Source organism: Neolamprologus multifasciatus, chromosome 16 (genome assembly GCF_963576455.1).
Source record: "Neolamprologus multifasciatus chromosome 16, fNeoMul1.2, whole genome shotgun sequence".
NCBI classification, from domain to species: domain Eukaryota; kingdom Metazoa; phylum Chordata; class Actinopteri; order Cichliformes; family Cichlidae; genus Neolamprologus; species Neolamprologus multifasciatus.
In genome coordinates, this window is record NC_140454.1 from 865,067 (window position 1) to 893,056 (window position 27,990).

General features: G+C 43.2%; 1 protein-coding gene and 1 long non-coding RNA gene across 6 annotated transcripts; both read left to right on the forward strand.

Annotated features, from left to right (window-relative positions):
- Window positions 1–122: 122 nt before the first annotated feature.
- LOC146499943 (uncharacterized) lies at window positions 123–27,941 on the forward strand. 5 transcript variants are annotated; one of them, XR_014869860.1, is made up of 26 exons: window positions 123–258; window positions 2,298–2,433; window positions 2,805–2,963; window positions 3,044–3,181; window positions 3,267–3,344; window positions 3,435–3,493; window positions 6,786–6,951; window positions 7,027–7,133; window positions 7,251–7,610; window positions 7,696–7,822; window positions 11,771–11,908; window positions 13,867–14,015; window positions 14,137–14,286; window positions 14,361–14,439; window positions 16,342–16,419; window positions 16,522–16,668; window positions 16,749–16,858; window positions 16,954–17,235; window positions 17,318–17,445; window positions 19,288–21,218; window positions 23,652–23,789; window positions 23,896–24,045; window positions 24,537–24,587; window positions 24,723–24,785; window positions 24,862–26,144; window positions 26,179–27,941. XR_014869860.1 is itself a non-coding variant. In XM_085135897.1 (26 exons), the coding sequence occupies exons 3-26, from the start codon at window positions 2,823–2,825 to the stop codon at window positions 25,087–25,089; spliced, it is 4,968 nt and encodes a 1,655-aa protein (XP_084992023.1). In that variant the 5' UTR covers window positions 123–258; window positions 2,298–2,433; window positions 2,805–2,822; the 3' UTR covers window positions 25,090–27,941. The 5 variants fall into 5 exon arrangements, 4 of the variants coding, with proteins under 4 accessions (XP_084992023.1, XP_084992021.1, XP_084992022.1 ...); XM_085135897.1 differs by having other exon boundaries at window positions 19,288–20,040; window positions 20,071–21,218; window positions 24,862–27,941; XM_085135895.1 differs by having other exon boundaries at window positions 123–444; window positions 24,862–27,941.
- Window positions 3,500–5,647, forward strand: LOC146499944 (uncharacterized). Its single transcript, XR_014869862.1, has 3 exons — window positions 3,500–3,911; window positions 3,942–5,107; window positions 5,410–5,647. It is a non-coding gene; the product is annotated as an uncharacterized LOC146499944 (long non-coding RNA).
- Window positions 27,942–27,990: the final 49 nt, after the last annotated feature.

Here is a 27,990-nt window from a genome sequence, read left to right on the forward strand (position 1 = left end):
AGGGTGAAAATAGTGTTTGCTGAAGGACGTACGTCTTCAGGCAGCTGCACACGCGCTGACAAAGAGAATAAATAGAGACGTGTAAATATTTCCTGCCAGCAGGTGTCGCTCAAGGCGGGAAGTTTCGGTGTGATCACATGACCGTCTATGTCCGGGTGAGAGGTGACGTTCTCGGTTTGAATACGCTGACAACACCAGTTTGTGTTTACACTCTTAATGTTTTATTTCGACATTTTCTGAACGAGGCAACAGTTTAAGGTACGAACTTTCTTGACTGTGTGTTTCCTGGTCTTAGCATGCTCGCAGGAGAAGTGTGCTCCCCGTAGTTAGAGGACGAAACGGACTGTTGGAGCCATATTAGTCCGACTCTGGGATTATATCCGAAGCTACCTGCAGAGGGGAAACTGCGCTTCCACGTTAAAGAACATGATGCTCAACAGTCAGGTAGCTAGTAGCTAGCTCATATGATGAGGAGGAAATGACCTGCAGAGAGACCAACCTCTGTTATAAAACGTCCTCCTCTTCATTTTGCTCTGAAAATAACGCTGCATAAGTATAAAACCTGCTTAAAACGATTAAACGCCTCAAAAGTCCTTCATATCCTTTAAAACACGGTGACCGTTAAGCGACGTACGTTGATCGTGACACCCAACGTCAATAACGTAATGAACACATACGTCTCCATCCGGTCAGCTGCTACACCAAACATGGATGTGAGCATTATAATGCTTCCCAAAAGCTACGTGGATGTTGCTAATCCTGGTACCTTAGGCAGGTTATTTAAATTTAGCACAAATGTAAAGAAAGTTTCTCAGTTATTTCTTTATTGTAACAATAATTGACGGCCAAGCATTTCAATAAAACAGGCAGTCAGAAGAAAACAGTTTCCTCATCCTGTCAGCAGCAGTTAGGAGGTGCAGACAGTCTCATACAGACGTCCAGCCGAGGTTTGCAGGACGATGTGGCCGAAAGCTCTCGACCCAGACTGCACGCAGCCAGACGGCTGAAACCTGAATATGTGAAGGGACAAGTTCAGCAAATGGTCCAAATTCAGAGTTAGGGTTGTTACCGCACCAGCACTGACTACCAGTGAACTTCTGGCACCGAGTAGTGACTAGGGATGGGTACCGGTATCCGGTGCCATGATGGCACCGGTTCTGACATAAACGGTAGTAACCAGACCGAAAAGCAGCGCACATTTCGGTGCTTTATTTCGGTGCTTTTTTTCCCTGAGATGTGATACACTTTGAATTCTAGCCAATCATTTTACGTTTCCGGGGATAGTAGGCGGGTCCAGGTACGTACGTTCTTTTAGAGCAGAGCTACAGATTAAAAACGCCCAAGGCGAAGCGGTCAAAAGTCTTGCTGTACTTCACAGCAAAAGATGCAAACTCAGCAGCTGCAACAAGTGCTTTAAGGTGATACTGTGGAAAGGAGGTAACACCTGAAATCCGATGAAACACCTGGCGACGCATAGCGTTTTTTTTAAAAGCCGAAAAATGCGCCGTATTTGATAGCTTGCTGCGAGACCTCACACCGAGCGCATCTACTGCAGGTGTGGTGCCTGTTATCGACCCGGAGTTAGCAACATCCCCCAAAAACCCGAAGAGGAGAGTCCTGGCCCCTAGCCCTGCCAGTGTAGCAGAAATGATGAGGATGATGATGCAGCAGCAGCCGTTCTTCTCTGCATGAGTAGCTTAATGTTGTTCGTGTATAATTTACGTAGAGTAGGCTAACCACGTTATTACATTAATGTATCTAAGGTCAACTAGCAAACACCATCATAGCTACATGCGGCTGTCTTCTTGTTTGATGGCAGATACTCCCTTCACCCTGGACAAAAAGGCTAAAATGACCAAATAAAAAGTGGGAAACAGTTAAACATGAGAAGTTTTTGGACAAAGTTTTTGTTTTTTCCATTGTTTAAGCTGCTTCCAGCCAAGAGTGATACCATATATGCCCTATAGCTGCAGAAAAGGCTAACATTGTTATCTTTTTACAAAAAAAACAGCTGAACATGAGAGGTTTTTGGACCAATTTTGTGTTCTCCATTCTTTAAGCACCGGTTCGAGCACCGTTTAAGCACCGGCACCGTTTCAAAAGTACCGGTTTGGAACCGGTATCAGATAAAACCTAAACGATACCCATCCCTAGTAGTGACAATAGCAACAATTAGTTGACTAGTTGTGCACATCCCTAATCTAAAGTTGTTATGGTTGTGTGTAACTTTTAAATGCCTTATTTGCATCAGTCAGCTCTGTGTGTTTATAATTTACCTTTATTGTGTTTCATTTCAGTTCAAGGTTGGACACAAACGCCAAACAGTCGTGTGACGTTAGTATGTAGTTGTGGAGGCATCTCAGCTTTGAGGGCTGTGCCATGAAGTAAGTTCAGCATAGCTAGTTTGGATCAGCTGGCTCGCTGAAATCGCAGGTGGGTCTTACAGCAGCGGTTTTCATATTTCCTGCTTCTGCTTCAGTCTCTGCGTGCACTCGCATAAAATCTGTGAGACATGTAAGTTCACTCGAGTTCTGCACAGAATGAATTGATTGTGTCCCTCCAACTATGTCAGAGACATGAGGAGGAGTGCGTGATGAAGATCTGTGAAGACCATACAAAATACAGCACAAAAGACACACACTCACACACACTCACTAGGTCGAATAAGAAAGCACCTTGTTTAATGTTTAATAATATAATCATACAATGACTAATTCTTGTTTATTTGTGTGTTTCTTTCCCCCCAAAATTTTAATTAATTCACTCATTTCCTAAAATCGTGTGTGTCTCCTGGTGCACTGCAGACAGGTGGACTTCCAAACATGGAAGAAGAGTTGTTGATAGGCTGGCAGGAAGAGAAGCTGCATCTTAAACAGGAGGTGTGTCGGCTGCAGGAGGAGCTGGCAGAGAGTCACGCTGAAAAAGACGAGCTGGGATCCAGGAACAGAGCTCTGAAGGACAGGGTGAGAAGGGGCAGGGGAGGTTTGCTGATCATTAGACGAAGTTAAGCCTTTACATCTTTCTCTCTCCGTCCTCCCACCAGCTGTGGCGGTCGTTGTCTCCCTCGCTTGCTCTCTCTCTGCAACTAGAGGGTGAGCAGAGGGAATGGAAGAAGAAGGTGAGGGAGGGGAGAGAGAGGGAGGCCAGGCAGGCCCTGCTGATCCACAGGCTCCAGAACAAGGTGAGGCCAAAGAGCAGTGCTGTACTCATAACTGGAGTAGATGTAGTGGGAGATGGAAAATATACTGGTTGTGATTTTATTGTAGATGTTGAAATACAGAGAACGATGTCAGCATTTGGAGCTTCAGCTGCAGGATAATCATACACAGATGCTCAGCACCGAGGTCAGACTCAAGTAACAGTATTCGCAGTATTTAGAGTAAAACTACCGCAGCGAGTGTCGGCATACAGCTGTTGTGCATTTGCTTTAACAGAGAATCGTAGATGACTCTCTGGAAAGCGCCGTTCTCAGACTGGAGGAGGAACAACAGAGGTAAGTGGGGATGTCTGTCTGTGCTGGGTTAGACCACATGAATTTAGACGCTCAGATTCTGCTGACACGCCTGTGTTTTCAAATCAAAGCATGTAGAACTTAGAAACTATGATTCCCACAGTGTGCTGTGCATTGTCAGTATATAGAAAGTACTGTGTAGTTTGTCTTAGGAGCCTGGAAAGGAAAGCGTCTGGACTTCTTTAAGCTGCAGGTGTGTGCTGGTTCAGAAAAAGTCCGACATGCGAGTTAGACCTTACAGAAGGTCTCCAGGGGAAGAAATAATCACCTGTGACCATCTCTGCTTCATACACCCTTGGCCTGCAAACGGTGGGAACAGTACAGAGGAATAAGCCGAACTTGCCCCGCCCTCGTTCGTCTTTGACAGCCAAAACACACGGGATCATTTTAAATACAACAGGTGTAATTATCTGCTGCCGTTTAAAAACAGCATCCTCACTAAACTGTGGCACATATCCATCTGTGATGATCTGTCTGACTCTGATCGTCAACTATAATCAGAATAATTTATGATTTATTCATGTAAATGAGGTCGCATTGGCCTTACATTTAAAATGGACTAAAGAAACAGTGTGATGGGGTGAACTTTGACCCCAGAGTGTGATTATGTGCTGATTCAAAAACAGCATTCTGACTAAAGTTCAGCATACACCACTCTGTGCTAAGTCAAAGTATTTCATGGTTTCCTGTTATTTTCAGTCAAAAACAGGGTGTCTGTGCAGAAGCTCTGCAGGCCCTAAACTGCAGAATGAGAAGAACATGAAACAGCATTAACAGTTTATACTGTGTAGTAGGGCGATATGGCCTAAAATCCATATTGCGATATAATTTGAAGCATGTGCAGTAACAATATATATCGCGATATATTCTTTTCTTCCGTATAAAGTATTTTCCACACTATAAGGCACACTTAAAATCCTTTAATTTTCTCAAAAATTGAGTGTGTATGAATTCTGGTTGTGCTTACTGACCTCGAACCGATTTTGTTGTGCAGAAACCTGTTAAAAATGTTTTGATGGATTGTCAGAGCATTACGGCTGCCGTAGTGAGGAGCTTCACGGAGTAATCTGGGTCCAAAACTCCGTCTACTTCAGGTCCCAAAGTCAAACGAACACTGAGAGTTAAAAACTGTCTAAATTCTTTCATCTTTAATAAAATCATCAGCGTTGCTGCTTTACCAGGTGTAACAGTTAAGTTTAACATCCAGGCATCCATGAACACAGAAGTTATTAAATTTAACGGAGTTAGAAGTTAACAGGAAGTTAGCTCGCTAGTTTCCACTTAAACATTTCATACCATGTTCTGACTGAGAGATTTTTTAAACTAATTCAAACGTACAGCTCTGCTATCACTTCCAACATAAATGAAGACAGAAAAATAAACAGCAGTGACGTTTGCAGGGTTACTGAAGTTGGACTACCTGGTATATAATGTTGTGCTACGTGATTGCTAGCGACACAGCTATGTTAGCATAGCATTAGCACAGTGAAGCTGGAGGATGAACACTAACTTTTTTCCACTCGATAAAAGTTAACGTGAGGGATTCTGGTGGTCAGGGACAAATGCAATCGCATAGCAGGATGCTATACACCAGGGGTGTCAAACTCAAATACACAGTCGGCCAAAATTCAAAACTGGAACAAAGTCGCGGGCTAACATTAATATTTATTGAAAAAAAAATCTTCCTCTAGATATAAGAATGAATCTCTTATGGACTCAAACAAGTTTTGCTGAAAAACTGAATATGGAACAAGCAAAGCTTAATACTAAACAATATATATATTAGCTGTATAACACCAGTAGGCCAGCTCTAATAGTAATTTGGTATGGCTTCGCGGGCCAAATTTGGCCCGCGGGCCAGAGTTTGACACCTATGCTATACACGGACCAAACTTCAGTCAGGAGAACAACTGAGATTATTCATCCACAATACGAGGTTAGTCATTAATATACTGCAACAACATGGGAACAGAGCAGCTGCAGAGAATTCAACATTAATGAATCAATGTTACGGAAGTGGAGGAAGCGCAGTTTTTGGCTTTCCCCATATTTCAAAAGTGCTTCATCTCTTTGCTATGACTGTCCCCCGCCATAATTTGCAGATGATAATGGTTGTAGCCGCTGCGACGCTTTCGACCAAAACAGGCGCAGCTTGATGACATCATCAACATGCGATATAGTGAAAATCTCTATCGTTGGCCAAATTTATATCGTTTCTATCGTATATCGTTTATTTCGCCCACCCCTACTGTGTAGTTTAAATAACTGGGATCATTTTGACCCCAGAGGATAAAAGCAGTGCAGCATCAACAACTATTTATTGTTCTTGCTTATAAGATGTTTCAGAAGTTCTCATCATTTCAAAATTGTGCAAACGTTTTCATGCAGCTGTGCACCAAAAGTGAAACTCTGCAAATATATCAGTGCTAATTACTGTCAAATCATTTTGCTGCTTCCTCCATGCCAGCCTGTTCATCAGTGCGTCCACCTCATGTTGGTCTGAATACTGAATTTTACAGAACACAACAAGCGATGTCAAAGTGCAGAGAAGCTGAGGAACAAAGGACCAACCTGATGTTAGTTCACATTTATTATATAGTTCAGTGTAGTTTTTATACACGTTTGTGTGGTTAGAATGAAAAAAGTTCATGTGGTAAATTCAGCTGTTGATAGGAGCTCATCAGCGTTTGAGAATCAATGCAATGATTTTATTTCTTAGGGTAATTAAAACACCTACAGTACATATACTAAACAGTCACAAAAATATTACAATATTTAAATGTAGCTTTTTGCTATTTTACATAAACGTGTATTGTTACTCACTTTAAGGAAACATTTGTTTAATTCTCTTGCTACATGCATAAGGACATTAAGAGAGTCTCGTGTCGGTCACTGGAGGAGCTTCTCCTCCTGAAACATGAATGAAATTCCACTTTCATGCGTCTTCCTCTGTTTATTTGAAAAGTAAACACAGGAACCATTTGTGTTGAAGTTCTCCAAAGCTTTGTCTGAGTAAAGGTGCATCCATGCACTGACGCTTGCAGTCCTTCATCTCTGTTACAGGTTTTCTTCTAGTGGCCAAAAGTCATAACATCATTGTATTGTATTTAAAAAGGCTTTATCAAACCCAGAGCCAGAATTACTGCTATAACTGTTTCATTTAATTGTGATCGTTCTACACAAATATTGTCAGTTTTTTCATGACAGTTTAAAAAAGAAGTTTGTGGTTTTATTTGAAGCTGCTGATTTAATAAATTATTGTCTCCCTCCTCAGGTCGGTCAGTTTAGGTGACACCAATAGTCTCCTTTGCAAGCAGCTTGTCCAATCAGAGCAGGCCAACCACGCCCTGAAGGAGGACCTCCAGAAGCTGACGAATGATTGGACGACAGCTGTGGAGGAGGCAGAGCAGCGAGAGGCTGATTTGCAGAAAGAGCGAGAGGTCTGCAGTTGAATTGATTTTGAAAGTGACCGTTCAGATGGCAGTTATTGTGTTTCTATATTTGTGTGTGTGTAGCGTCGGCTGTGTCTTGTGGGGGAGCAGCAGGCTCGGCTGCTGTCTATCTGGAGATCTGTGGCTGCTCTGAGACGGGACTGCCACGCTATGAAAACGGCTGCTGACAGGTACGTCTGAGGCGAGGCTGCTTCACTCAGAGGAGCGTCTCTACAGCTGGTTCAGTCCAGTTATCAGCTCCACCAATCAGCTTGTAAACATGCTGACCCACCTGTCTGTGTCTGCAGGGACCTGTGGCAGCTGAAGGCCGAGTTTTCTCGCCTCTCATCCGTTCTCCTCTCCAGCTGCGACTCTGTCTCCTCCTCTCTGAGGCTCAGCACACTTTACATTAATCCTCTCTCCTTCTCCGCTTCTCCCCCTCTTCTCGCTTCCCACTTTCCTCCCTTTTCATTCTATTCTCCGCCTCCGTCCTCCGATCTGGCCCATTGTCCTCCAAACTCTTCTGCACCCCCTCTCCTCTCATCATCCACAATGCGAATCTTTTCTTTGGGAGAGTTGGAACTCAAAGAGGAGAAGGACGAGGACGAGCAAGGCGCTTCAGAGGTGAAGTCTGTTCAGGAGACTCAAGTTTCACAGCTGCAGCAGAGGTAAATTAGCTTCTACCAGACGTTCAAACACATCCTGCACCTCCCTCTGTTCTCCTCTTGGTCATTCTCCTTCTTTCTTTGCCAGGATTGAGGCGCTCACTGGCTCGCTGCAGACCGAGGTCAGTCTGAGGGAGGAGAGCGAGAGGGAGGCCGAGAGACATCGAGTAATGCAGAGAAGCCTGCAGTCTGTGAGCCACGCTGTGATCAAACTGGTGAGTCTGTTATGTTGGTCAGATGTCCAAGGACAGTGTTTCTACTGTTTAACGCAGTCAAATAGAAACTGAATCACTGCTGTTGTTACAGGAGTACAGTTATTATTGAACACGTCACCAGTTTTATCAGTCAGTCTATTTCTGAAGGTGGTGTTGGCCAGTAACAACCAGTAACAACCAGTAACAACCCATCCAATATTCAAAGACATCAAACGATAGATGTTCATGCATTAATCTGTAATAATGAGAAATGACACACGGGGAAAATATTAAATACTGAAATCTAGGGCTGCTCGATTATGGCAACAATGATAATCTCGATTATTTGACGATATTTATTTAACAATAACAATGTTTTGAATAGTCAAAGGAGCTTGCAAAGAAAAGCATCTGGACTTCTTTAAGTTACTTGAAGACGTTTCACCTTCATCCGAGAAGCTTCTTCAGTTCTAAGGTCAAATGGTGGAGAGTCCCAGATATAACCCTAGTGGGAGTTTCCCCCCACAGAGGGACAAAAGGACCCCCTGATGATCCTCTAATCGCCTGAGCCAAGGTGTGGAACTGGGTGTGGGTCCCAATCAGCCAGAGTTTCGGGTGATTTCATTGTGAAACCTGGCCCCACCTTATCATGCGAATTCCTGAGGTCAGATGGCCCAGGGTGTGAGTGGGTGTTAAGGCGTCTGGGAAGGGATCTCAAAACTGGATTATAGATGGCAGAGAGTTGGTGTCGTAAACCACCGCCTCTGTTCAAAGATGGTCGCTCACAGTGGACATAGATGGCTTCTTTCACTCCTCTTTCAAACCATCTGTCCTCTCTGTCCAAAATGTGAACATTGGCATCCTCGAAAGAGTGACCTTTGACCTTAAGATGCAGATGGACAGCTGAATCTTGTCCTGTGGAGGTGGCTCTTCTGTGTTGTGCCATGCGCTTGTGAAGTGGCTGTTTGGTCTCTCCAATGTAGAGGTCTGGGCATTCCTCTGGGCATTCCTCGCACGTGGCAATGTGTTGAATAATGACTTTAAAGATTGTCAAAAATAATATAAAATAGTGCAAATACTGATAACAGTGCAAATGTTTGCAACGTCTTTTGGCAGAAAAAACCTTATCAATGTTTCTGCATAGAACAAACGTGGGTTAGCAATAATACACCATGATATCGTCACTTTAACATTTGGAAAGTCTGGCTAGAACATCCAGTCAACATTTTCCCTAATAAATAAAAAAAGAAAATATAAGACAGGTTGACAGATAAATAACAAAAAGATAAACAACATTTACCACATTGAGCTGGTTTTAGTCTGGTTACAGATGGGCATTAGTTAGGTGAAGAAGTATAGGTCAACATTACGTCTTTTATCCTGTCTTCCTTCTCTCACCCCAACCAATCACAGCAGATGGCCCCGCCCCTCCCTGAGCCTGGTTCTGCTGGAGGTTTCTTCCTGTTAAAAGGGAGTTTTATCTTCCCACTGTCGCCAAAGTGCTGCTCATAGGGGGTCATATGATTGTTGGGTTTTTCTCTGTATCTATGAAGCGCCTTGAGGCGACTTTTGTTGTGATTTGGCGCTATAGAAATAAAATTGAATTGAATTGAGTTGAAACATAAGAAATAAATGAAAAATGTAAACATCTATGTTTAGTGAACTTTGCAGTGTTGCTCTGTGGTGCAGCTACGACACTGTAGCAAAGTTTACACACTGTGTCTACTTGATCCACGTCTGACTCAGAACCCATAATGTTTCCACACCACTGAAGTTGTTTTACCTCTCTTTAACCAACAGCAGTCACTCTCCTCTCCAAATAACTTCTGCTGAGCTTTCCGAGCTTCCCACGGGTCCTCTTAATCAGCGTCCCCAACCCCCGGGCCTCGGACCGGTACCGGACCGTGAGTCGTTTGGTACCGGGCCGCGAGAGTTGAAGCTCAGGTGTGAAATGTATAGTTTTCAGGGTTTTTATCGGCTTTCAGCGTTATTTTGTTATCGTTTTTATCGTTTACTCGGTTTTCCTGGGTCTTTTCACGTGTGTTATGAATAAAGCTTCATTTTTTCGGTACCGGTACTAGTTTTATTTTGTTGTATTTATCCGCGACACCTTAAAGGCCGGTCCGTGAAAATATTGTCGGGCATAAACGGGTCTGTGGCGCAAAAAAGGTTGGAGACCGCTGCTCTTAATTGTTGTGACGCGTGTTCGAAATGCAGAGAGGTGCGCTCGATTTGCCACACGGAGCAGCGCGAGAGTAAAGCACGAGGGAGGGGCTAATAATTGGCTCGGTCATTTTTAATGATCGTTGAAAGCCCAGATCGTAATCCAGATTAAAATTCGATTAATTGAGCAGCCCTACTGAAATGTATTTAATGCTTTGTTGGTGATGACAGCTTCAAGACACCTTTTGTATGGAGAAATTGCTCAGGTGTGATTTTTGACGCGTTCTACAAACAGTTTTTTAAATCCTGAAGCTTCTGCAAAAAGACCTCAAGTGCAGAGTTTTTCATTTGGATTCAGGTCAGCTGATTGGCTGGTCAGCTGTAACATCATCTCTGAAACCAACTCAATGTCCTCAGCTGTTTGTTTTGCTAAACTATTCATTATATATTCATCTCTATGAAGCATGCCAGTGCTGTATGCTGAAAAACAGCCCACAAACAGGATGCTCCCACCTCTACACTTCACTGTGGGTTTGGGGTTTGGGGCTGATATGCAGCGCCCTTTGACATCCAAACATGGTGGATTACGGCATCTACAGAGTTCATTTTTGGTCTTGTCTGACCAAACTAAAGTTTACACTCACCATTTATGGGCATAGAGACCTCCAGAGACCTTACACGAGGTTGTCCTGCTGTAGCACTTCGCTCTCACACTGCAGGCTTACTTGTGATTCCTGAGATGTTCAAAAGTAGAATGGGAGGCAGAGCCTTGAACTTTCAGGTCCCTCTTCTGCGGAAGAAACTCGCAGCTTGGATTCAGGAGACAGACCCCATCTGTACTTTTAAGATTAGGCTTTTTTGACAAAGCTTGAAGTTGGGGCTGGATCAGGTGACCCAGCTTTATTTAAATCCCTGAAAGCGATGTCGTCTCTCCCAGAGCTCTAGTTCAGGGACATCTACCTGTATCTTGTAGAGAAACGCTCCCCTTATATTGATGCCAGGATTAAAGCTTTCAAAGTGTGGACAGCTGTGTGTTTTCGACCTGGATGGGTAAACAATGCCACTGTGTAGGAGACGAAGAACAAGAGGTTGTTCACTGTTGAAGCACAGGTTAGCGCTACGTAGCTAGCTTCAATGAACCCGCACTCGTCTTACGTTTAGTTGACTTTGATATTTACTGTGTAGGGTTAGAAAAGTTGTGTCGTAACAGTAAAGTTGACAGAGTATTTTTCCGACGTCAGTAAATCATTCCTACAGTTTGAATGAGCCACCACAGGGTTGCTGTGGAGAAGCAGGGATTGGTGCGATTTGGCCCGTAAGGCGGGGTTAGGAGAGCTGTGTTCACACACGGGTGCCATACTCACAGCTGTAAACGAGCGTCAGTTAGTGCATCCAATAGCTCTGATGTCACGTGTAAGCTATGATGAGTCTGCGAGTGTGGGCAGGATTGGACACAAATATTGTGGGAGTGACAAACGGACAGGAGGGTAATGCTCAGAGGTAAAGTAGTCCCATGCATGGCTCTACTTCCCATGATGCAATGAGCATTCCTCTCTCACCACGTGTTTATACACCACTCTGCATTTAACTGAGTTATTTTCAATCTCTGGATGTTTCTCTCTGTTATTTTAGGGTTTTTACCTTTAAATATACAGTGTATGAGGCGGCTGTTGTTGTGATTTGGCATTATAGAAATATAATTGAATTGAATTCTTGCAGTAGTTCGTGTCGATGGCTGGTCTGAGCCTCTGTCAGCAGCAGTAAGTGAAGCATTTGAAGTTAGCTTGTGTTCTGCTTTGTGTTCAGTCCAGAGTCCTGACCTCAGCCAGCAGCCAGTCGCTGAACATCTCCTCAGAGGGTGTCCTTAGCCTGGATCTGTCCTGCTTGCTTTCCGTCCTGTCTCAGACTGAGAGCGCCCTACAGTGGAGAAATGAGGAATTACAGGTAAACGACACAATATAGTTCAAAGTCACTACTGTTTTTATGATTAATGCAGGGGTGTAGATTTGGTTTTGGCATTGGTGGGGACGGATGATTCAACCACTGAACCCTGCCCTGTTTCTTATTTGTTCTTCCTTTTTGTGTTTGCTTCTTGATTTTAAAAAAAAAAAAAAAAAAAAAAAGGAGAAATATACTTGCCTACATATGCTATTATACATGCTTTTAAACCGTTTAAAATTACAATTCATAGTTTTATATGTGAATTATATAATGTTAAATTACTATTAAACAAATGACTGGCTAATTATTTCAGGCTTTAGTTTACTTCAGCCATATTCCATATAAATCAGGTATCATACAAAAGTAAAAATAGCTTCAAATACAGTCATGACAATAAAAGAATATAACTTTAAGGACTTAACAACATTACTTCAGTTATAGTACACCAACATCTCTAAAACATTAGCACTAAGGGAACACTGAATGATCTGGTGGGTTTTGTCCATAAAACTACTCGTCTAAGATGACCACAAAGTAAAAGATCTCTCAGCAACATTATGCAACATTTTAGGCACACTATACAAACATTGCTGATGAGTCACTCGTCAGTAATGTTTGTAGGCTGAGTGCATTTTTAAAACAATTTGTGCAAACTGCACTACAAGGTGGAATATTTGCAAAATCACGACTACCTCATGACATTTTGTCTCAAAAATTAACCCTATGAATATGTCAGTGCCATTAGGATGAAATTATTGTGTTACCAACATTTTAACGTTAGACATATAATTCTAACAGCCTCTGTAAACTAGTATCCTGGCGTACTCGAGGCTCTGTTTTCTCTGACAGCTTCAATCAAAATTAGAAATGCTGCTCTGAGACTGAGATAACCAATAGTGGGCCATAGCCTAACATAGCCTGTAACGTTATTGTGACGGACACATTTTATGAGTGAACTTGACTTTAAGTGACTTACAGGTTTCTTTGAAATACTCTCTCATATCCAGCTTCTTCCTTTTTGCTGCCATCCTCCTCTCCTCCTCGCAGCGCAGGCTTGCCGCTGAAAAAACTAAACAGAGCTCCCTGAAAGGCTCAGCCAATCACATTGGCCATATTTGTCATATGAGGTAGGACTCCAGTAGAGAATGTAATTTAACTCTTTCTGCACCACTGGTTGAACGAGATGTTGAAAGATCGTTTTTCTTTTCTTTCTGTCGGTTTTGTTTTTCTTTACTCGAAGAGATCAAATTATTGGTGGGGACATGTCCCTTCTGTCCATGCCAAATCTATGCCCTTGGATTAATGTGTCAGTGTAGCCACAATATCTGCCGCTGATCCCTGATTGTCTACAGGTTTTCACAGTTTCACACCAGTTTGTTGGAAAGTGTGTATTTGTCATGTGAAATACTTCAAAGTGCAGGTTTAACACCAAAGTACTGAAGTAGTTAAAAATGTGTATACTGTTCAAAACTTCACGTTACTGAGTGTTGGCTGTGCAAACTGCCAGGATTAGTCCATCGGTTTAAGGAGTTGTCTGTTTAGGCCCAGACTCTGCTGTAGTGTGTTACACTGATGTTAATTATTCCCAGAGTCGACACACAAAACAAGTCTGTGTGGGCAGCGCTGTGCAGCTGATCCTAAAGCGATAGACAGCGCTTCAAACAAGTACGGACGGCTACATCGTAACTGAAAATGATGATTTTCACACATTTCTGATCAATTCAATCTTCCCTTAATGATGTATTAAAGTGTAATTTTGTTGTAGGACAGCTCCTTAATTTGAACTAATTTAAATAAATTAAATGAAATAAAAAATCATTATCTCATTTAAAATATTGCAAATGTCAGCCTGATGTTCATTATACAGTCAAAAAGCAGCACACGCACACCTGCAGTCTGAATCTGTGTGTGCGCGTGTGTGTGTGTGTGTGTGTGCGTGTGTGTGTGTGTGTGTGTGTCAGGGGGCACAGCGATCTCTGCAGCAGCTCGGTGAGCAGAGAGCAACCCTGCACCTGCGACTGAAGCAGCTGGAGGACGACAACCAGCAGCTACACACACACACACAACAGCAGCAGCAGGAGCTCGGCCACATTATGGACGTACTGAGCAGGTTCACACAGAGGAAATCAATTCAGATTTTATGCTACACTTTTGTGTGATTCATGCTTGTAAACAAATTAGTGAACGACACCGACAGAGTTGACAGCTCTGTATTTACTGATGTGTGACAGAGAGAAGGAGACGGCGTCCTTCCTGCGTCTGCAGGTCGAGGAACTGCAGAGGAGGGAGGAAGAGCTGAGGAGCGAACATTACAGACTGAGGAAGGAGAAAGACGAACAGGAAGAGAGAAACAGACAGCTGCAGACAGAAATGCGCAGACGGTACTCAGCATAGGTCACCACTGCACTGCACTGTGCTTTACTGGTTCATCAACAATGCACTGGTTTTGTTTCAGAGTTGAGACTGAGGTGTTGGAGAACGTCCAGCTAACAAAGCGGGAGACGTTGACCCAAGCAGAAATGTATAGTCTGAAGGTAAACAGGCCTGAACTGAGACGGAGCAGTGATGTCATATTTTATGTGGAGACCAAATATCAGTCAATGAAAATCATAATAAACTCCTGCATCACCATTCTGAGAGAACGTGGAATAAATCAGCTCGAACAAAAACCATCCAGCATAGAATTCAGTTACAGACTGATGACTTGCTGTTTGAAAAAGGTGATAAATCACATTAAATGTGATTCAAATACTACGCTTATTGCAAAATGTTAAAAATCGCAATCATATATTGTGAAACTATCATATTGTGGGTAGGGCTGCCACAAACGATTATTTTGATAGTCGACTAGTCACTGATTATTTTTGCGATTGGTCGACTAATCAGATCATCATCCATTGGCCGTAAAACGTACAGCTTATTGCACCAGCAGCATCTGCTCTTATATAACTATCATTAGCTTACAGCTTTAAGTGTTTAAGGTATGTGCTAACTAAAAATAAATGCAAGATGATAGTTTATTAAATTTTAATGACATTTGCAGATTGTTTCGGTGAAGTTTAATCTGCTTGACGTTTATTCAGCTGTGTAAAAACTATAACTTTAATCTCAGCCAAACCGATTCACTCAGGAACAAATAAAATACTTAAAAAAGCCAAACAATAACATTTTTAAGTTATCTAAGTGACTTATATATCATGTTTAACCTGAGTAGCAAAAGACGGCGGTGGGTTTGAAAACGATTTGCCGGGAGTCCGGTGTTCTCACGGCTCTAGTTAGCCTAGCCCCCGGCTAGCTATCGAGCTAGTGGCTAACAGACGTCTCCGAAAACGTCGGAGCGCTTTTGAAAATATGTGGTGTCTTGATAAACTGAGCAGATATTTGAGGTTTACACAGCTACATTCTCGCCTGAAAATATGTTAAACGTTTATTTTGTGACCCAGAAAGAATAATAAGAGTAATATTAAAACTAACTAGCTGCCGCCATTGTTGGAAACTGAGCAGGGACACAGCTTCTTCTTCTTCTTCGGGGTTTAACGGCAGCTGGCATCCTTGTACATGCAGTGCTGCCATCTTCTGTTTCAGTCTGTCATTACACTCAGTGTTGCCAACTCCTCAGTAAGGAAAATCACTATTGGCTGTCCTAAAAGTCGCTAGAAGTTGCTAAATGACGTCATCGCCTAATTTGCATAATTGGTCATGCTAATGTAATTGTAATCTATGTTGTTGGAGAGAGAAATAACATTGTGGAAGAGACATAAAGTGAGTAAAAAACGTCCTAAATGCATTTAGAATTTATTTAGAACTACAAATTAAATTTATTTTAGCAATTATTGTTTTTTTAATGTCACAATTCCAACCCTGCTCCTTTACCCGGGCTTGGACCGGCAAAAGTGACCCGAAATAGGCACTCTGGTGGAGTTACTTTGTGTGTTTATAAGTAGTTTTAAACCTTGTGATCCATAAAACAGCATAAGAGTAAAAGAACTGACTGCGTTACAGCACCCGCTGCTTGTTGAGAGTAAAAGCGATATGCGCTTTCACGTCTTTTTTTAGTGACTTTTTTTAGAAAAAAAGTCGAAAAAAAGCGAGTTTTCAGACCCCCTAGCGACTTTTTCGCTAGGAGGTCTGAAAACTCGCTAAATATAGCGACAAAGTCGCTAAGTTGGCAACACTGATTACACTCTTAAATCCTGCTACTTATTCCTGCGTCTTTTGTGATCTTACAAAGCTTCAAATGACACGTCGACTATTAAATCAGTCGTCGACGATTTTAATAGTCGACTAATCGTGGCAGCCCTAATTGTGGGCGATTTTCTTCCATTTAACACACAGCAGGAAATGTTCCTTTTCAGAAACTGTTGTCACTAAAATAAGCAGTGCATCATTTAAAACAGCTGAACATCTTCTGGTGTCGTCGTCCTCTTTTCTCGCAGGGAGCACTAGAGAGGGAGCAGCTGGACAAGCAGCGAGCCGAGGAAGACGCTTCTGATGTGAGAGATGCTTTACAGAAGGTACAGACGTGACACCGAGGACGTGTCTGTCCTCAGAGGAAGACTCGTAGCTTTACTGATTTGCATAGAATGACGTTCCGGCTGCCATCTTTGTCTCATCAGTCCAGGGAGTGCGTGTCGCGTCTGTCGTTGCAAGAGAGCGCATTAAGACGGGAGGTGGAGGAGGGACGGGATGCGCTAGACAAGCTGTCCGCCCTGAACTCTTCTTTGGCCTCGGACAAGAGAGAGCTGCACAAACAGCTGCTGCAGGTACTCCTCCCTACATGCCCCCTCGCTGTGGCTTCCAGCTTTAGTACATCATGTAAGTCAGTTCACGTGTCTGTTACCAGCTGGAGTCTGAGCTGTCAGAGGGCCAATCACAGCTGCAGGCTCAAAGGTCACACGTCAGTGCCCTGGAGAGGGAAGTCAAGACCCTAAACATGGATTTCAGTGAGCTCAGGTGAGATCAGTTTGCACCCAGGTCGTCAGGCCAGAACAGTAAAGTTAATTTGATTTCAATCCTGAATAATTAGAGAGTGAATTTGTGTCTGTTAGAGTACAGAGAGAGGCTGAGGAAGATGCTGTTCAGCAGCTGAGAGAACGAGAGCCAGAGGAAGACGGGAGCTTTCCCTCTGTGGGTGACCTGTCCTGTCAGCATGCCGCAATGTGTGAGGAGCTGAAGGAGGTGCAGGACCGGCTGGGGCACGCAATGGAGGAGGTGAAAAATAGGAGCATACAACAGCAGGAGCAGCTCAGAGACAGTAGGCGGCTACAAGAGGAGCTGGATAGTCTGCAGAAGCACAAGGAGCAGCTCGAAGTTGATCTGCAGGAGATCCGGTGCTGAGCACACGAAATAAGATCAGGATTTGTTTGTACGGGTCGCAGCATACTGACATCCTGGTTCTCTCTCTGCCTGCAGGTCGCTGTCGCTGTCTGCCCACCAGCAGCTCAGTGAGCAGCAGAAGCGTCTCTCGCAGTCAGAGGTGGAAAAATGTCAGCTGAACACACACATCCACACTCTGAAGCAGGCCAAAGACACCTTACACGGTCAGTGACAGCACGCCTAAAGTCTTTTATCAAACCTTAAAACAAGAATAATGAAAACGTATAAATGTGGCAGTTCAAACCAAATTCCAAAAAAGTGGTGAAGATATAAAAACAGAATGCAGAACATTTTATTCACAACATTAAACATGTTTGAACTGTTTTAAGACTATTAGTCGGTAACACGTCTCAACAAAGGTGGCATCAAAAGGCTGAAAAATAAATAGCACCAACGATTCATCTTAGAGAGGCTCTCTCCCAGGGTGAGCTCTGACTCTCTCTTCAACCAGCTTCTCAGATTTTCGATGGCTTCATTGTTTCACAGGACTCGTTGTAGTGACTGGGCCCCAGAGCCCCTACACTAGTGATGGGTCGTTCGCGAACGAAATGGCTCTTAGAGTCGGGTCTTTGAAGTGAACGACGCGAGCCAGCTCCTTATTGGGAGCCGTGAGGTTTTTTTTTTTTCTTTCTCTCACCCTCTCTCTCGCCCTTTTTTCCGCTAAACTCCGCACGCGCGGCCTGTACTTTGCGCTGGGCAGAGGGGGAGGGGCGTTAGTTACACTCACAGTAGCACAGGAACAGAGAGAAAGAGAGCGAGGGACAACAACGTCACATTAGAAAGGTATAGTAATCATCCACTATTTTCAGTTGCAGATGATAAAGGATTCAGAAATCATGCAGGCCCATATGACAGAGAATGTGCATCTTCTTTTTGTTTTAATATTTTAATTTATATTTAATTGTGTTGTGGTTTGCAGTGTTTTGTGTTGTTTCACGTTAAATTTGTTTAAAAGGAAAAAGCTGAAAATTTAAATAGTTAAAAGTTTAAAATGTAAATAGTTGTTTTTTGTATTATATGATTTATTTATTACATTTTATGTGGAGTGAATAAATAAAAGTATATTTATGGTGGCCCTTAGAGACAAAGCACGTACAAACTCCAAAACACGTAAAAACTCAAAACACGTACAAAAGACAACAGAAGTGCTCCAGGATGCTGGGCGCAGTGTTGAGTGTTTGTTACCTTGTGGCTACACAAGCCAGGAAGTATCAACTACCGGATTTGGTGTGTGGTAATAACAGGTAAATGAACATTTTTTTAAATTATTTGAATAAATATGAGTGCTTGTCTATAAATACACAAACAATACACATATGCTTTCCATTGTGTAATTTAAGTGATCTGGTAGCTCTGTTTGGAAGTTCAGTTAATGCTAGAAATGTGTTTTGGAGTTTGTACGTGTTTTGTCTCTAGGGGCCACCATAAATATATATAAATAAAACCACTTCTTTTACATTAGTATTTCCTTTTCTGCATAATTTTATATTATTGTTAATGATTAAATAATTAAAGCAACAAAACAACCTGAAGAGCCGGTTCGGAACCGAAAGAGCCGGATCTCCCATCGGAAATCCCATCACTACCCTACACCTCCACCTCCAACACTTGGCTATCAGGTCTGCTTATTTCCCCTCTTTCTTTCCTGAGCCTCCTCTAAGCAGCTTTCCCACGGGACAAGCAACATGACCGGTTTATCCTCCTCAGACAGCAGCAGGCTTGAGTGTGCTGATCACAGTCCCGTCTCGCTCCAGTCTCCCAGTGTTCCCAGCAGCCTCGAGACCACAGCTGCTCTCCTCCTCGGACAGAGTTGTGATGATTGACTCGATAGCTCTGACGACAACATGTCTCAAACTTTCTAACGTCCACACACACTTAGTGTGAATGAAGTCATCCCAGTGAACACGCTCAAGTGAAACATCAGCTGTGCTGACATTAATAGGAACAACAGTGATTTTGATGTAAAGTACTTTAGTTGTATTTAAAACTTTTTTGTCTTTTTAAAGGGGAGATCCAGTGTCTGAGAGGCGAGCTGGAGGAGATGATGTCCAGGGCAGAAGACGAGAAGAAGAGGAGAGAGATGAGCGAGGAGGAGAGGAAGGCACTGCAAGAGGACATGGAGAGGATGACAGAGGAGATAGAGAAGCTGAGGAGGAGAAGGAGGAGGGAGGAAATGGAGAGGAAGGGTGAGACGGAGGCCGAACAGGAAGAAAGGAGTTTCTTTAGTGAGAAGTCGGGGAGAAGAGAAGGAGCTGAGGTGCTGAGGAACTGCATTGAGGGATTAACTGAGGAGGTGGAGGAGAGGCAAAGGGAAGAGGAGAAAATGAGGAAGGAGGTAATAGAGATGAAGACTCGAATCAACCTCATGATAGAAAGAGTACAGCGATTAGAGGGAGAGAAGGAGGAACTGGAAGAGGAGGTGAAGAGGACAGAGGAAAGGCTGAGAGAGGAGAGGAGAAGAGAGGAGACGAAGCAGAGGGACAGAGAAGTGGAAGCTCACCGTGAGCGGACGGAGAGATTAAAAAGGGAGAAGAAGGTGGAGCAGCTGAGGACAGAAGCTGAGAGGGACAGATGGAGGGTGAGAGTGGAAGAACAAGAGGAGGAAAGGAGAAAGAAAGACAGGCTGCTCGAGGAGAAGGAGGAGGTGGTTGCAAAGCTGCTCGAGAAGCTGAAGGAGAAGGCGGCGGAGGTGGAGCTGATGAGGCAACGGCTGAACGTGGCCAATGAGAAGTTTGATGAGTTTAAGGCTGAGGCGAAATGTAAGGAGCAGAGCCTGGAAAGAGAAGAAGTAGTGGAGGAACATCGGGAACATCTGGAGGAGGAAGGAGAGAGGGATCATCGAGAGGTGAATGCCAGACTAAAGCAAAAGGAGGTAAGAGGAAGTAGGAAAGATGACACGATCTCCTCCCAGGTTAGGGAGCATCAGGAGGGGCAGACAAAGAGCGAGGGAGCAAGGAAAAGAGAAATGGAGGAAGCCCGTGACAGGCTGCAGGTGGAGATAAAGGAGTGGCAGGAGAGGGCAGAGCACAGCGAGAGCGAGGCTGCAAAGCTTAACCACATCTGTGCGGAGCAAGAGGAGGAGGTGCAGCGGCTAAGAGCTGTACTGCAGGAGAAGGACGAGGAGAGAAGAGGATGGGAGGCACTAAGTAGAACCGAGAAAGAAAACACGAGGAGACTGCAGAGTCAGCTGATGGAGGTCGGGGAGGAGAAGAGGAGATTAGAGGAGGAAGTTAGGGAGGTCGAGGAAGAGAGAGAAGCACTTAGGAGAGCTGGGGAGGAGACGAAGAGGCTGGAGGAGCAACTGTCTGAAGTAGAAAGTGACATGAAGGAGCAAAGAGAGGTGCTGAGGAAGACGGTGGAGGAGAAGAGGAGACTGGAGAACACGCTGAAGGAAGTTCAGGAGACGACGAAAGGAGGAATGGATGAGCTGATGATGCTGAGGGGAGAGAAGAAACGTCTGCAGGATAAATCGATAGAGACGGGAAGAGAAGCTGATGGACCAATGAGAGCGAAAGAGCAGCAAGCAAGGCTGCTGGACACCGAGGAGGAGGAGGAGGAGGAGGCTCTGCAGAAGGAGATGGAGAGAAGCAGTCTAGAGATGTCGGTGCTTAGGGAGGCGGTACAAAAGGAGAGAAGAAGGAAGGAGGAGGCACAAGATGAGCTGTTAAAATGGAGAGAAGACGCACAATATCTCAGAGAGGAGACGCAGGAGGAGCTGAGGGCGACTAAGATGGAGCTACTGGTTATTAAGAAAGAGCTGCAAAAAGAACAAAATGAGAAGGAGCAGATAAAGGAGAAGCTACGGAGGACAGAGGAAGAGGTGACGGCGCTCGAGGAGGAAGTGCAGGAGATGGAAAACGATAAGCTGACGGAGACGAAAGAGGAGTTGAGAGGAGTGAAGCAGAGCGTGGAGGCGATGGTGCGAAACTCCCTGCAGGTACTTCAGTCTGTCATCACACAAACACTGTAGAGAAACAGTCGTCCTGACAGTGACGCTGCTGGAACTGAAGAAACCAGCCTGAGGTCAAACTGCTTGAACCCTCTGTAGCAGGGGGGTCAAACATACGGCCCGCGGGCCAGTTTTCTGTCAGCTCCAGCAGTAACACGAACCATCTATCAGTGAGAAGAACGACGTGCTGTCGTTAAACCTCATGAACCTGTTTGTCGTCTGTACGCTGAACTGAGTCTGGATGAGTCTGTGTGCTTGAAGCCATTTGATAATTCTTAACTTGTTTGATTTCTCACCACAAACAAGCACGAGCAGAAATGTTGAACTTTAACTGTTTCTGTTTTTCACTTTCTGCTGTAGAAATGTCTGTTTTTTAACAACTGCAGTTAAAAGTCTGTCTGGGCAACAGGCTGCCAGGACTCGGTGAAAGTTTATCCATGAGTCAGACCTCAGATTCAGGAGGAACAATGTGGTTTTCATTGTTGTCTCAGAACACCTGACCAACTCTTTATCCTCTCAGGATATTTGAGGTGCAGGAGAGTTTGCACACATGTGGGTTTTGGCTTGGAGAAGTTACTACATTTCTTGGGCAGTGTCCTATTGTGAGTATGAAAGGTCTGGCCTGTTGTTACGGTTGTACAACCATAGCGAGGGCTTGGTTCATATTGACAGTAAGACAGTTTCATTTTTGGTGGGTGTTTTACTCTGTCAGGCCGCCTTTTGTCATGATTGCGTTCATAATATTTATGCACAGAATATGTAGCTATAGCCAGGTGGTGGAGGGTCTCCACCTCGGTGGCCTCAGGATTTCGTCTTTGCTTTTGTGGACGATGTGGTTCTGTCATCTTGGCGACTTCCAGCTTGCGCTGAAGCGGTTCACAGGCTGGGATCCCATGTTTTACAGTTTTGGGTCGTCGATCTGTAGTTTACAGCACTCTCCCGTGTTCCTGTTACTGTCACAGCAATAAACACCAGTGACACAGTGCCAGTGAAAACCACATGTCCACCCATCATGATTCCAGCTGTCCATCCAGATATTATCCAGATGTTGTTTTTTACATTTACATTTTTTACATATGCAACCTGGAATAATCTCAAGACCCTTTACAAGAAGTAACAAAGAAATAGCTTATACCTGTTAATGAGTGTAAGTCCTCGTTTGTTCAATGCCTGAACTCTGCTATCAGATCAAGCTGTGAATAATAGCACTGCCCCACTATATTGAGCAGTAGGGCTGCCACGATTACGTCGACTATCAAAATCGTCGACGACTGATTTAATAGTCGACGCGTCGTTTGAAGCTTTGTAAGATCACAAAAGACGCAGGAATAAGTAGTAGGATTTAAGAGTGTAATAACGGACTGAAACAGAAGATGGCAGCACTGCATGTACAAGGATGCCAGCTGCCATTAAACCCCGAAGAAGAAGAAGCTGTGTCCCAGAATTCATAGCGCAGCCCAGCTCAGTTTCCAACAATGGCGGCAGCTAGTTAGTTTTAATATTACTCTTATTATTCTTTCTGGGTCACAAAATAAACTTTTAACATATTTTCAGGCGAGAATGTAGCTGTGTAAACCTCAAATATCTGCTCAGTTTATCAAGACACCACATATTTTCAAAAGCGCTCCGACGTTTTCGGAGACGTCTGTTAGCCACTAGCTCGATAGCTAGCCGGGGGCTAGGCTCACTAGAGCCGTGAGAACACCGGACTCCCGGCACATCGTTTTCAAACCCACCGCTGTCTTTCCCTACTCAGGTTAAACATGATATATAAGTCACTTAGATAACTTAAAAATGTTATTGTTTGGCTTTTTTAGTATTTTATTTGTTCCTGAGTAAATCGGTTTGGCTGAGATTAAAGTTATAGTTTTTACACAGCTGAATAAACGTCAAGCAGACAGCTGATTATCAGAAGTGTGAGATGCTGAGAATTTACTCCGGTGTCCTGTTATATTTTAGATAGCAAGGAGTTTATTAAACTTCACCGAAACAAACTATCATCTTGTCTTTATTTTTAGTTAGCACATACCTGAAACACTTAAAGCTGTAAGCTAATGATAGTTATATAAGAGCAGATGCTGCTGGTGCAATAAGCTGTACGTTTTATGTCCAATGGATGATGATCTGATTAGTCGACTAATCACAAAAATAATCGGTGACTAGTCGACTATCAAAATAATCGTTTGTGGCAGCCCTATTGATCATTCAAACTTGTGTTATCAAGGATTTTATTGAAGTTGATCACAGGGTGTTAAATGCTTCTGAGCTGAAAACGTGCTACATAAGTTCACAAAGATCTGGGGTTGAGCTTAAGCATTATTATAAATAACGTCATCTTGTATATGGGTTGCATTTAATCGCTATGACGCTGTTCTGTTAATTTGACATTTTAATGTAACTGTTTTTATTGCTGATGTGCAGGTGGACACTCTGAGTCAGAGCACAGAGCAGATGGAGGAGGACAGGGATGGATCACAGCAAACAGATGCAGCTTTGATGGGCTATAAAAGGAGACCCCAGCAGGAGGAGCAGAGCCCAGTGGCCACGTCACATACAGAGGTCAGTTTGTGGTCATGCCGTCAGTGCAGCTGTACTCCAAGAACACAAGTGCATCGACAGGAAACGGGTTGTAAAGTGGAGCTGTGTGGGGAAAATGTGTCTGCAGGGTTTGAAGGAGAGACTGATGGTCCTGCAGAGTCTGGTGGCTGAACTGGAACTGGACCAGAAACGACTGAACAAGAAAAACTTTCATCTGGAAAATCAGAAAGACAAACTGAAAAGAGCGACACACACGCTGAGAGAGACGCTGCAACAGGTACACACAACGATGAGACCGGTACACGTGCACGCACCCAGAGAGACGCTGTGTACACTTCTATATTAAGCCACAGTGACACAGGTGCACAGCAGGATGCAGCTGATTGCAACCACATCCCAGCAGATGTGCCGCGGAGCTTTAAAGAAACGTTGCTGTGTCTTTGCTCCACGTCACGTAAAATAGTGTTGGATCTATTTTTAACACAAGAAGTGTCGAGTTGCACACAGCAAGGTAAAGTGGCAAGAACTAGGACCCAGGAGCAGCACAGAGAATCTGGTCAAACTGTATTCTGATATAGGATATAATCTGGTCACCATATTTGCTCCTGGTGTAAACAAAGGGCAGAAGAAGCCTGAGTCACAGACCCAGTGTGAGCCTAGGACGAAACAGAATATGCAGAGACACCACTTTGGCATACTGAGGCACACAACACTAAGAAAGGTATACAGATACACACTGATGTGAGTACACATTATTGTGTATTTCAGGTGGCGGATGAGCGCTCGAGGCTCAGACAGCAGCTGAGTGAGAGCATCCAGGTGAGACACACAGTTCCCTTATTACAGTAATAATTACAGGTTGTGTTAAAGTGCATTCCTCCAGACTACGAGGTGTGTATTTGTGACAAATGTCAATAGAGGCACGTGTGGTTGCAAACCTATTGTGTGTTTTAGGGATCTTTAACCACCACAGAAGAGCAGCAACTGAGGAGCAAAGTGAGGGAGCTACAGGACCAGGTGAGTGCAAAGCACCAGAAAGACTTCCTGGTGTTCTGATGTCAGGTGGGTGCTGACGATGTCTCCTCTCCTCCAGGTGAAGCAGCTCCAGTTTGCACTGGCTGTCGGTCAGCAACAAAGGGCAGAGTTCATTCAGCAGTCCTCCAGAAACAGCCAATCAGTGCTCGCTCTGAGACTTGACCTCAGTGATTCACTAGCAACTATCACACAGCATCCAATCCCATCCATCCTAGAGTCTGAGACACAGCGATTGGATCGTAGCATGAGGGAGGAGGAGCTCAGACTGTCCTTCAGCCAGCTGTGAAAATTCAAGGCCAAATGTTCTTAATTACTTTACACTCATTAAAGTGAGACGTAGAACATTCAGGTCTCTTTACCTCATGTTTATTTATTTAACCTTTATTTATACAGGCAGTCCCACTGAGACCTGCTGTCTCATTTACAGTAGAAAGTACAGGCTCTGCCTCGTACTCAGCCAATAGAGCTCTTCCTATCAGAGGATTCGATTTAAAACCAGCCAATCAGAATCAAAGGGAAATAATGCACATACACCTGCTTTTCTTGCTATTAAAGCCAAAACAACCTTTTCTGTATTGTTAGAACTACACAGAATTAACACGATTTAATAACAGTTCTGGTGATTTTTGCTACATTGTAGACATTATGGTTTCTTTTCTCTGCATCACACAAAGCAAAGGAATTCTTATTTTGGTGTTTCTGCACATTTATTCTGTTTTTGTTCTGTGGTTATAGTGGTCGTGTTTCACATGCTGGCACTTTAATACTTTTGTCTCGTTTTAGTACCATTATTTCTGTATACAGTCATGTAATAACAGCAGCACCTTTTACAGTCACGAAGCTTAAAAAGCTGATAAACGTTTACAGTCCAACAACGCCGCTTATTTATATTTGTTTGTTTTAATGCGCAGCTGTTCCTCGAGCATAAACCCCGACTCACCTGAGTCAGAGTGGCTCAGGTGAGTCTCGGTCATCGTGTTGTCTTTTCTAGATCCAAAAGTGACAATTTGTTTAACACTACCTTATTAAGGTGGCCACCCTGATTACCAAGATATGTTTATAAATTGCACAGGTGTAAGGTGTACCCATTTATACTGAGTACTAATATTAATAAAATAATTGTCACTCTGCAAAACTGAAGGATCGTGGATGCGATGTTCACAGCAGCTGTGATACTTGGACCCTGATTAATGCAGAACAAGTGTCACAATTGGTCAGTCTGAGGGGAAGTGCCACTAAACGTTTGCTCCAACCCTGAAATACATCGCAGTGCCTTTCCCACAGTCCTCCAGTCTGAGCTTACTTAGGCTCATGTTGAAGTCAAAGGTCAACTCGTGGTGTGTATTTGTGTGTAAATGTGTGCGGCCAGCTCGAGGAAGCGTCCCGGGGGGAAGGAAGCCGGTTTAGACAACACCCTGAAATCTGAGAGCTGCACCTGAGTCAGCTGACTGGCCCTCCAGTTCATTTCCTGTTTCATCAAATCACTGTCAGAGTGCGTAGAGCAGCGAACTAACTTGTACAAGTTTACATGTTTACAAACATGAAATCGCGGATTTATGATAGTTTGCTGTTTTTATAGTTATTCATTTGTCAACATATAAGAGCGGAGACGTGATTACATCACATTTATCATCATCTCGTCTCATTTTCTGTTACACATTAATTATGAGTGATTTGATTTATAAGCTGACTGATAGAAAATTGAATCTTAGAGATGTAAACATGAGGCTAACATGACTTTAACACTGAACTAAACGTGTGTAAAGGTTTAAATGCAGCTGCAGACACTTTGTTCTGAACATTAGTTTGAGGTTCAGGTGTGATGCACAGCCCGGATAGCTTCAGCTTGAACTTAACAGCTACTTTTAAAAGTTATTTACTTGTATTTTATAATAAAATTATTCTAAAGTTGTCAAACATTTTATGCTCTCTGATTGTTGAATTCACAGAATGATACTGAAATAAATCATAAATGCTATTTGGATTTTCTTTGTTACCTTTTTACAAAAATATATTTTAAGCAGCAGAAAAAACAAAAGCTTGTAAATGTGGACGCGGTGGCAGAAACCAGTGAGAAAATCAGAATAAATGAACATGGTAATAGTTTTGATATTAAAGATCTGGTGGTAAACAGTGTTGGTCAAGTTACTTGAAAAAAGTAATCAGTAACTAATTACTGATTACTTCCCCAAAAAAGTAATCCCGTTACTGTACTGATTACTTATTTTCAAAAGTAATTAATTACTTAGTTACTTAGTTACTTCTTAAAAACACGATTTACAACCTGAATAGGTGATAAAGTGATAGATCTTTCAGCCCAATTCTACTTTTTCTGCATAATCATCATACAAAATGTAATCAAATGGAAAAGTCTCTTTTTAAAACTTGTTTTATTAGTTTTAATCTTTTAACTTTATGCATCAAGCAAAAATGTAATTATCTGCAACATTCACTGACTGGAAGAAATTTGTTTAATATTTAAACCTATTTTCTGCACATTCCAGCACATAAAATAAAATATTTTTTGTGTGTTTACACTCAGTCTTTCAAATAGATGCAAGTAAAACACAGCAGAAAATAAATAAAGTCAAAGACTAGCGGTCCTGTTGCTCTATTTTCACCTGTAAAGCAGGAGTGGGGTAGGCGGAGGGTTACCCTGGTGCAGGTGTGCAGCGGTCAGTGGAAGAATCCGCGAGTTTCTCTGTGAGTTTCCCATTACGTCGTAGCTACTCGGTGCTTGTTTGGAAGTTTAGGGTTTTTTTCTCTGTAAAAAGAAGTTTTCTTCCCACGCACAACGGACACTAATGTTTTTGTCACTTTTTATGGAATCAAACTCAAAGTAAGGTCAGTACTTCCACGCTTTAAACGCTGCACGCTCATACTCTCTCTGCACTCGATATATGATCCATTGTTGATCTGCACACAGCTGTTGTCACGAACGTCGCACTCGCTTACGTCACTGTCATGAGACATTCTCGCAAAAAAATCACGGTTTTAGTAACGCAGTAACGCAGCGTTCCTACGGGAAAGTAACGTAATCTAATTACCGTTTTTGCAATAGTAATCCCTTACTTTACTCGTTACTTGAAAAAAGTAATCGGATTACAGTAACGCGTTACTGCCCATCTCTGGTGGTAAATATGTACACGTGATCGGAAAATGATCACAACACCTTGAAGAGGAGGAT

Excerpts from the sequence above, each read along its gene's own strand:
- LOC146499943 (XM_085135895.1), top strand. The coding sequence starts at position 2,823 with ATGGAAGAAGAGTTGTTGATAGGCTGGCAGGAAGAGAAGCTGCATCTT. Across the intron at positions 3,182-3,266 it reads TCCACAGGCTCCAGAACAAG|ATGTTGAAATACAGAGAACG; the intron begins GTGAGGCCAAAG and ends ATTTTATTGTAG. Across the intron at positions 14,016-14,136 it reads ATTATGGACGTACTGAGCAG|AGAGAAGGAGACGGCGTCCT; the intron begins GTTCACACAGAG and ends GATGTGTGACAG.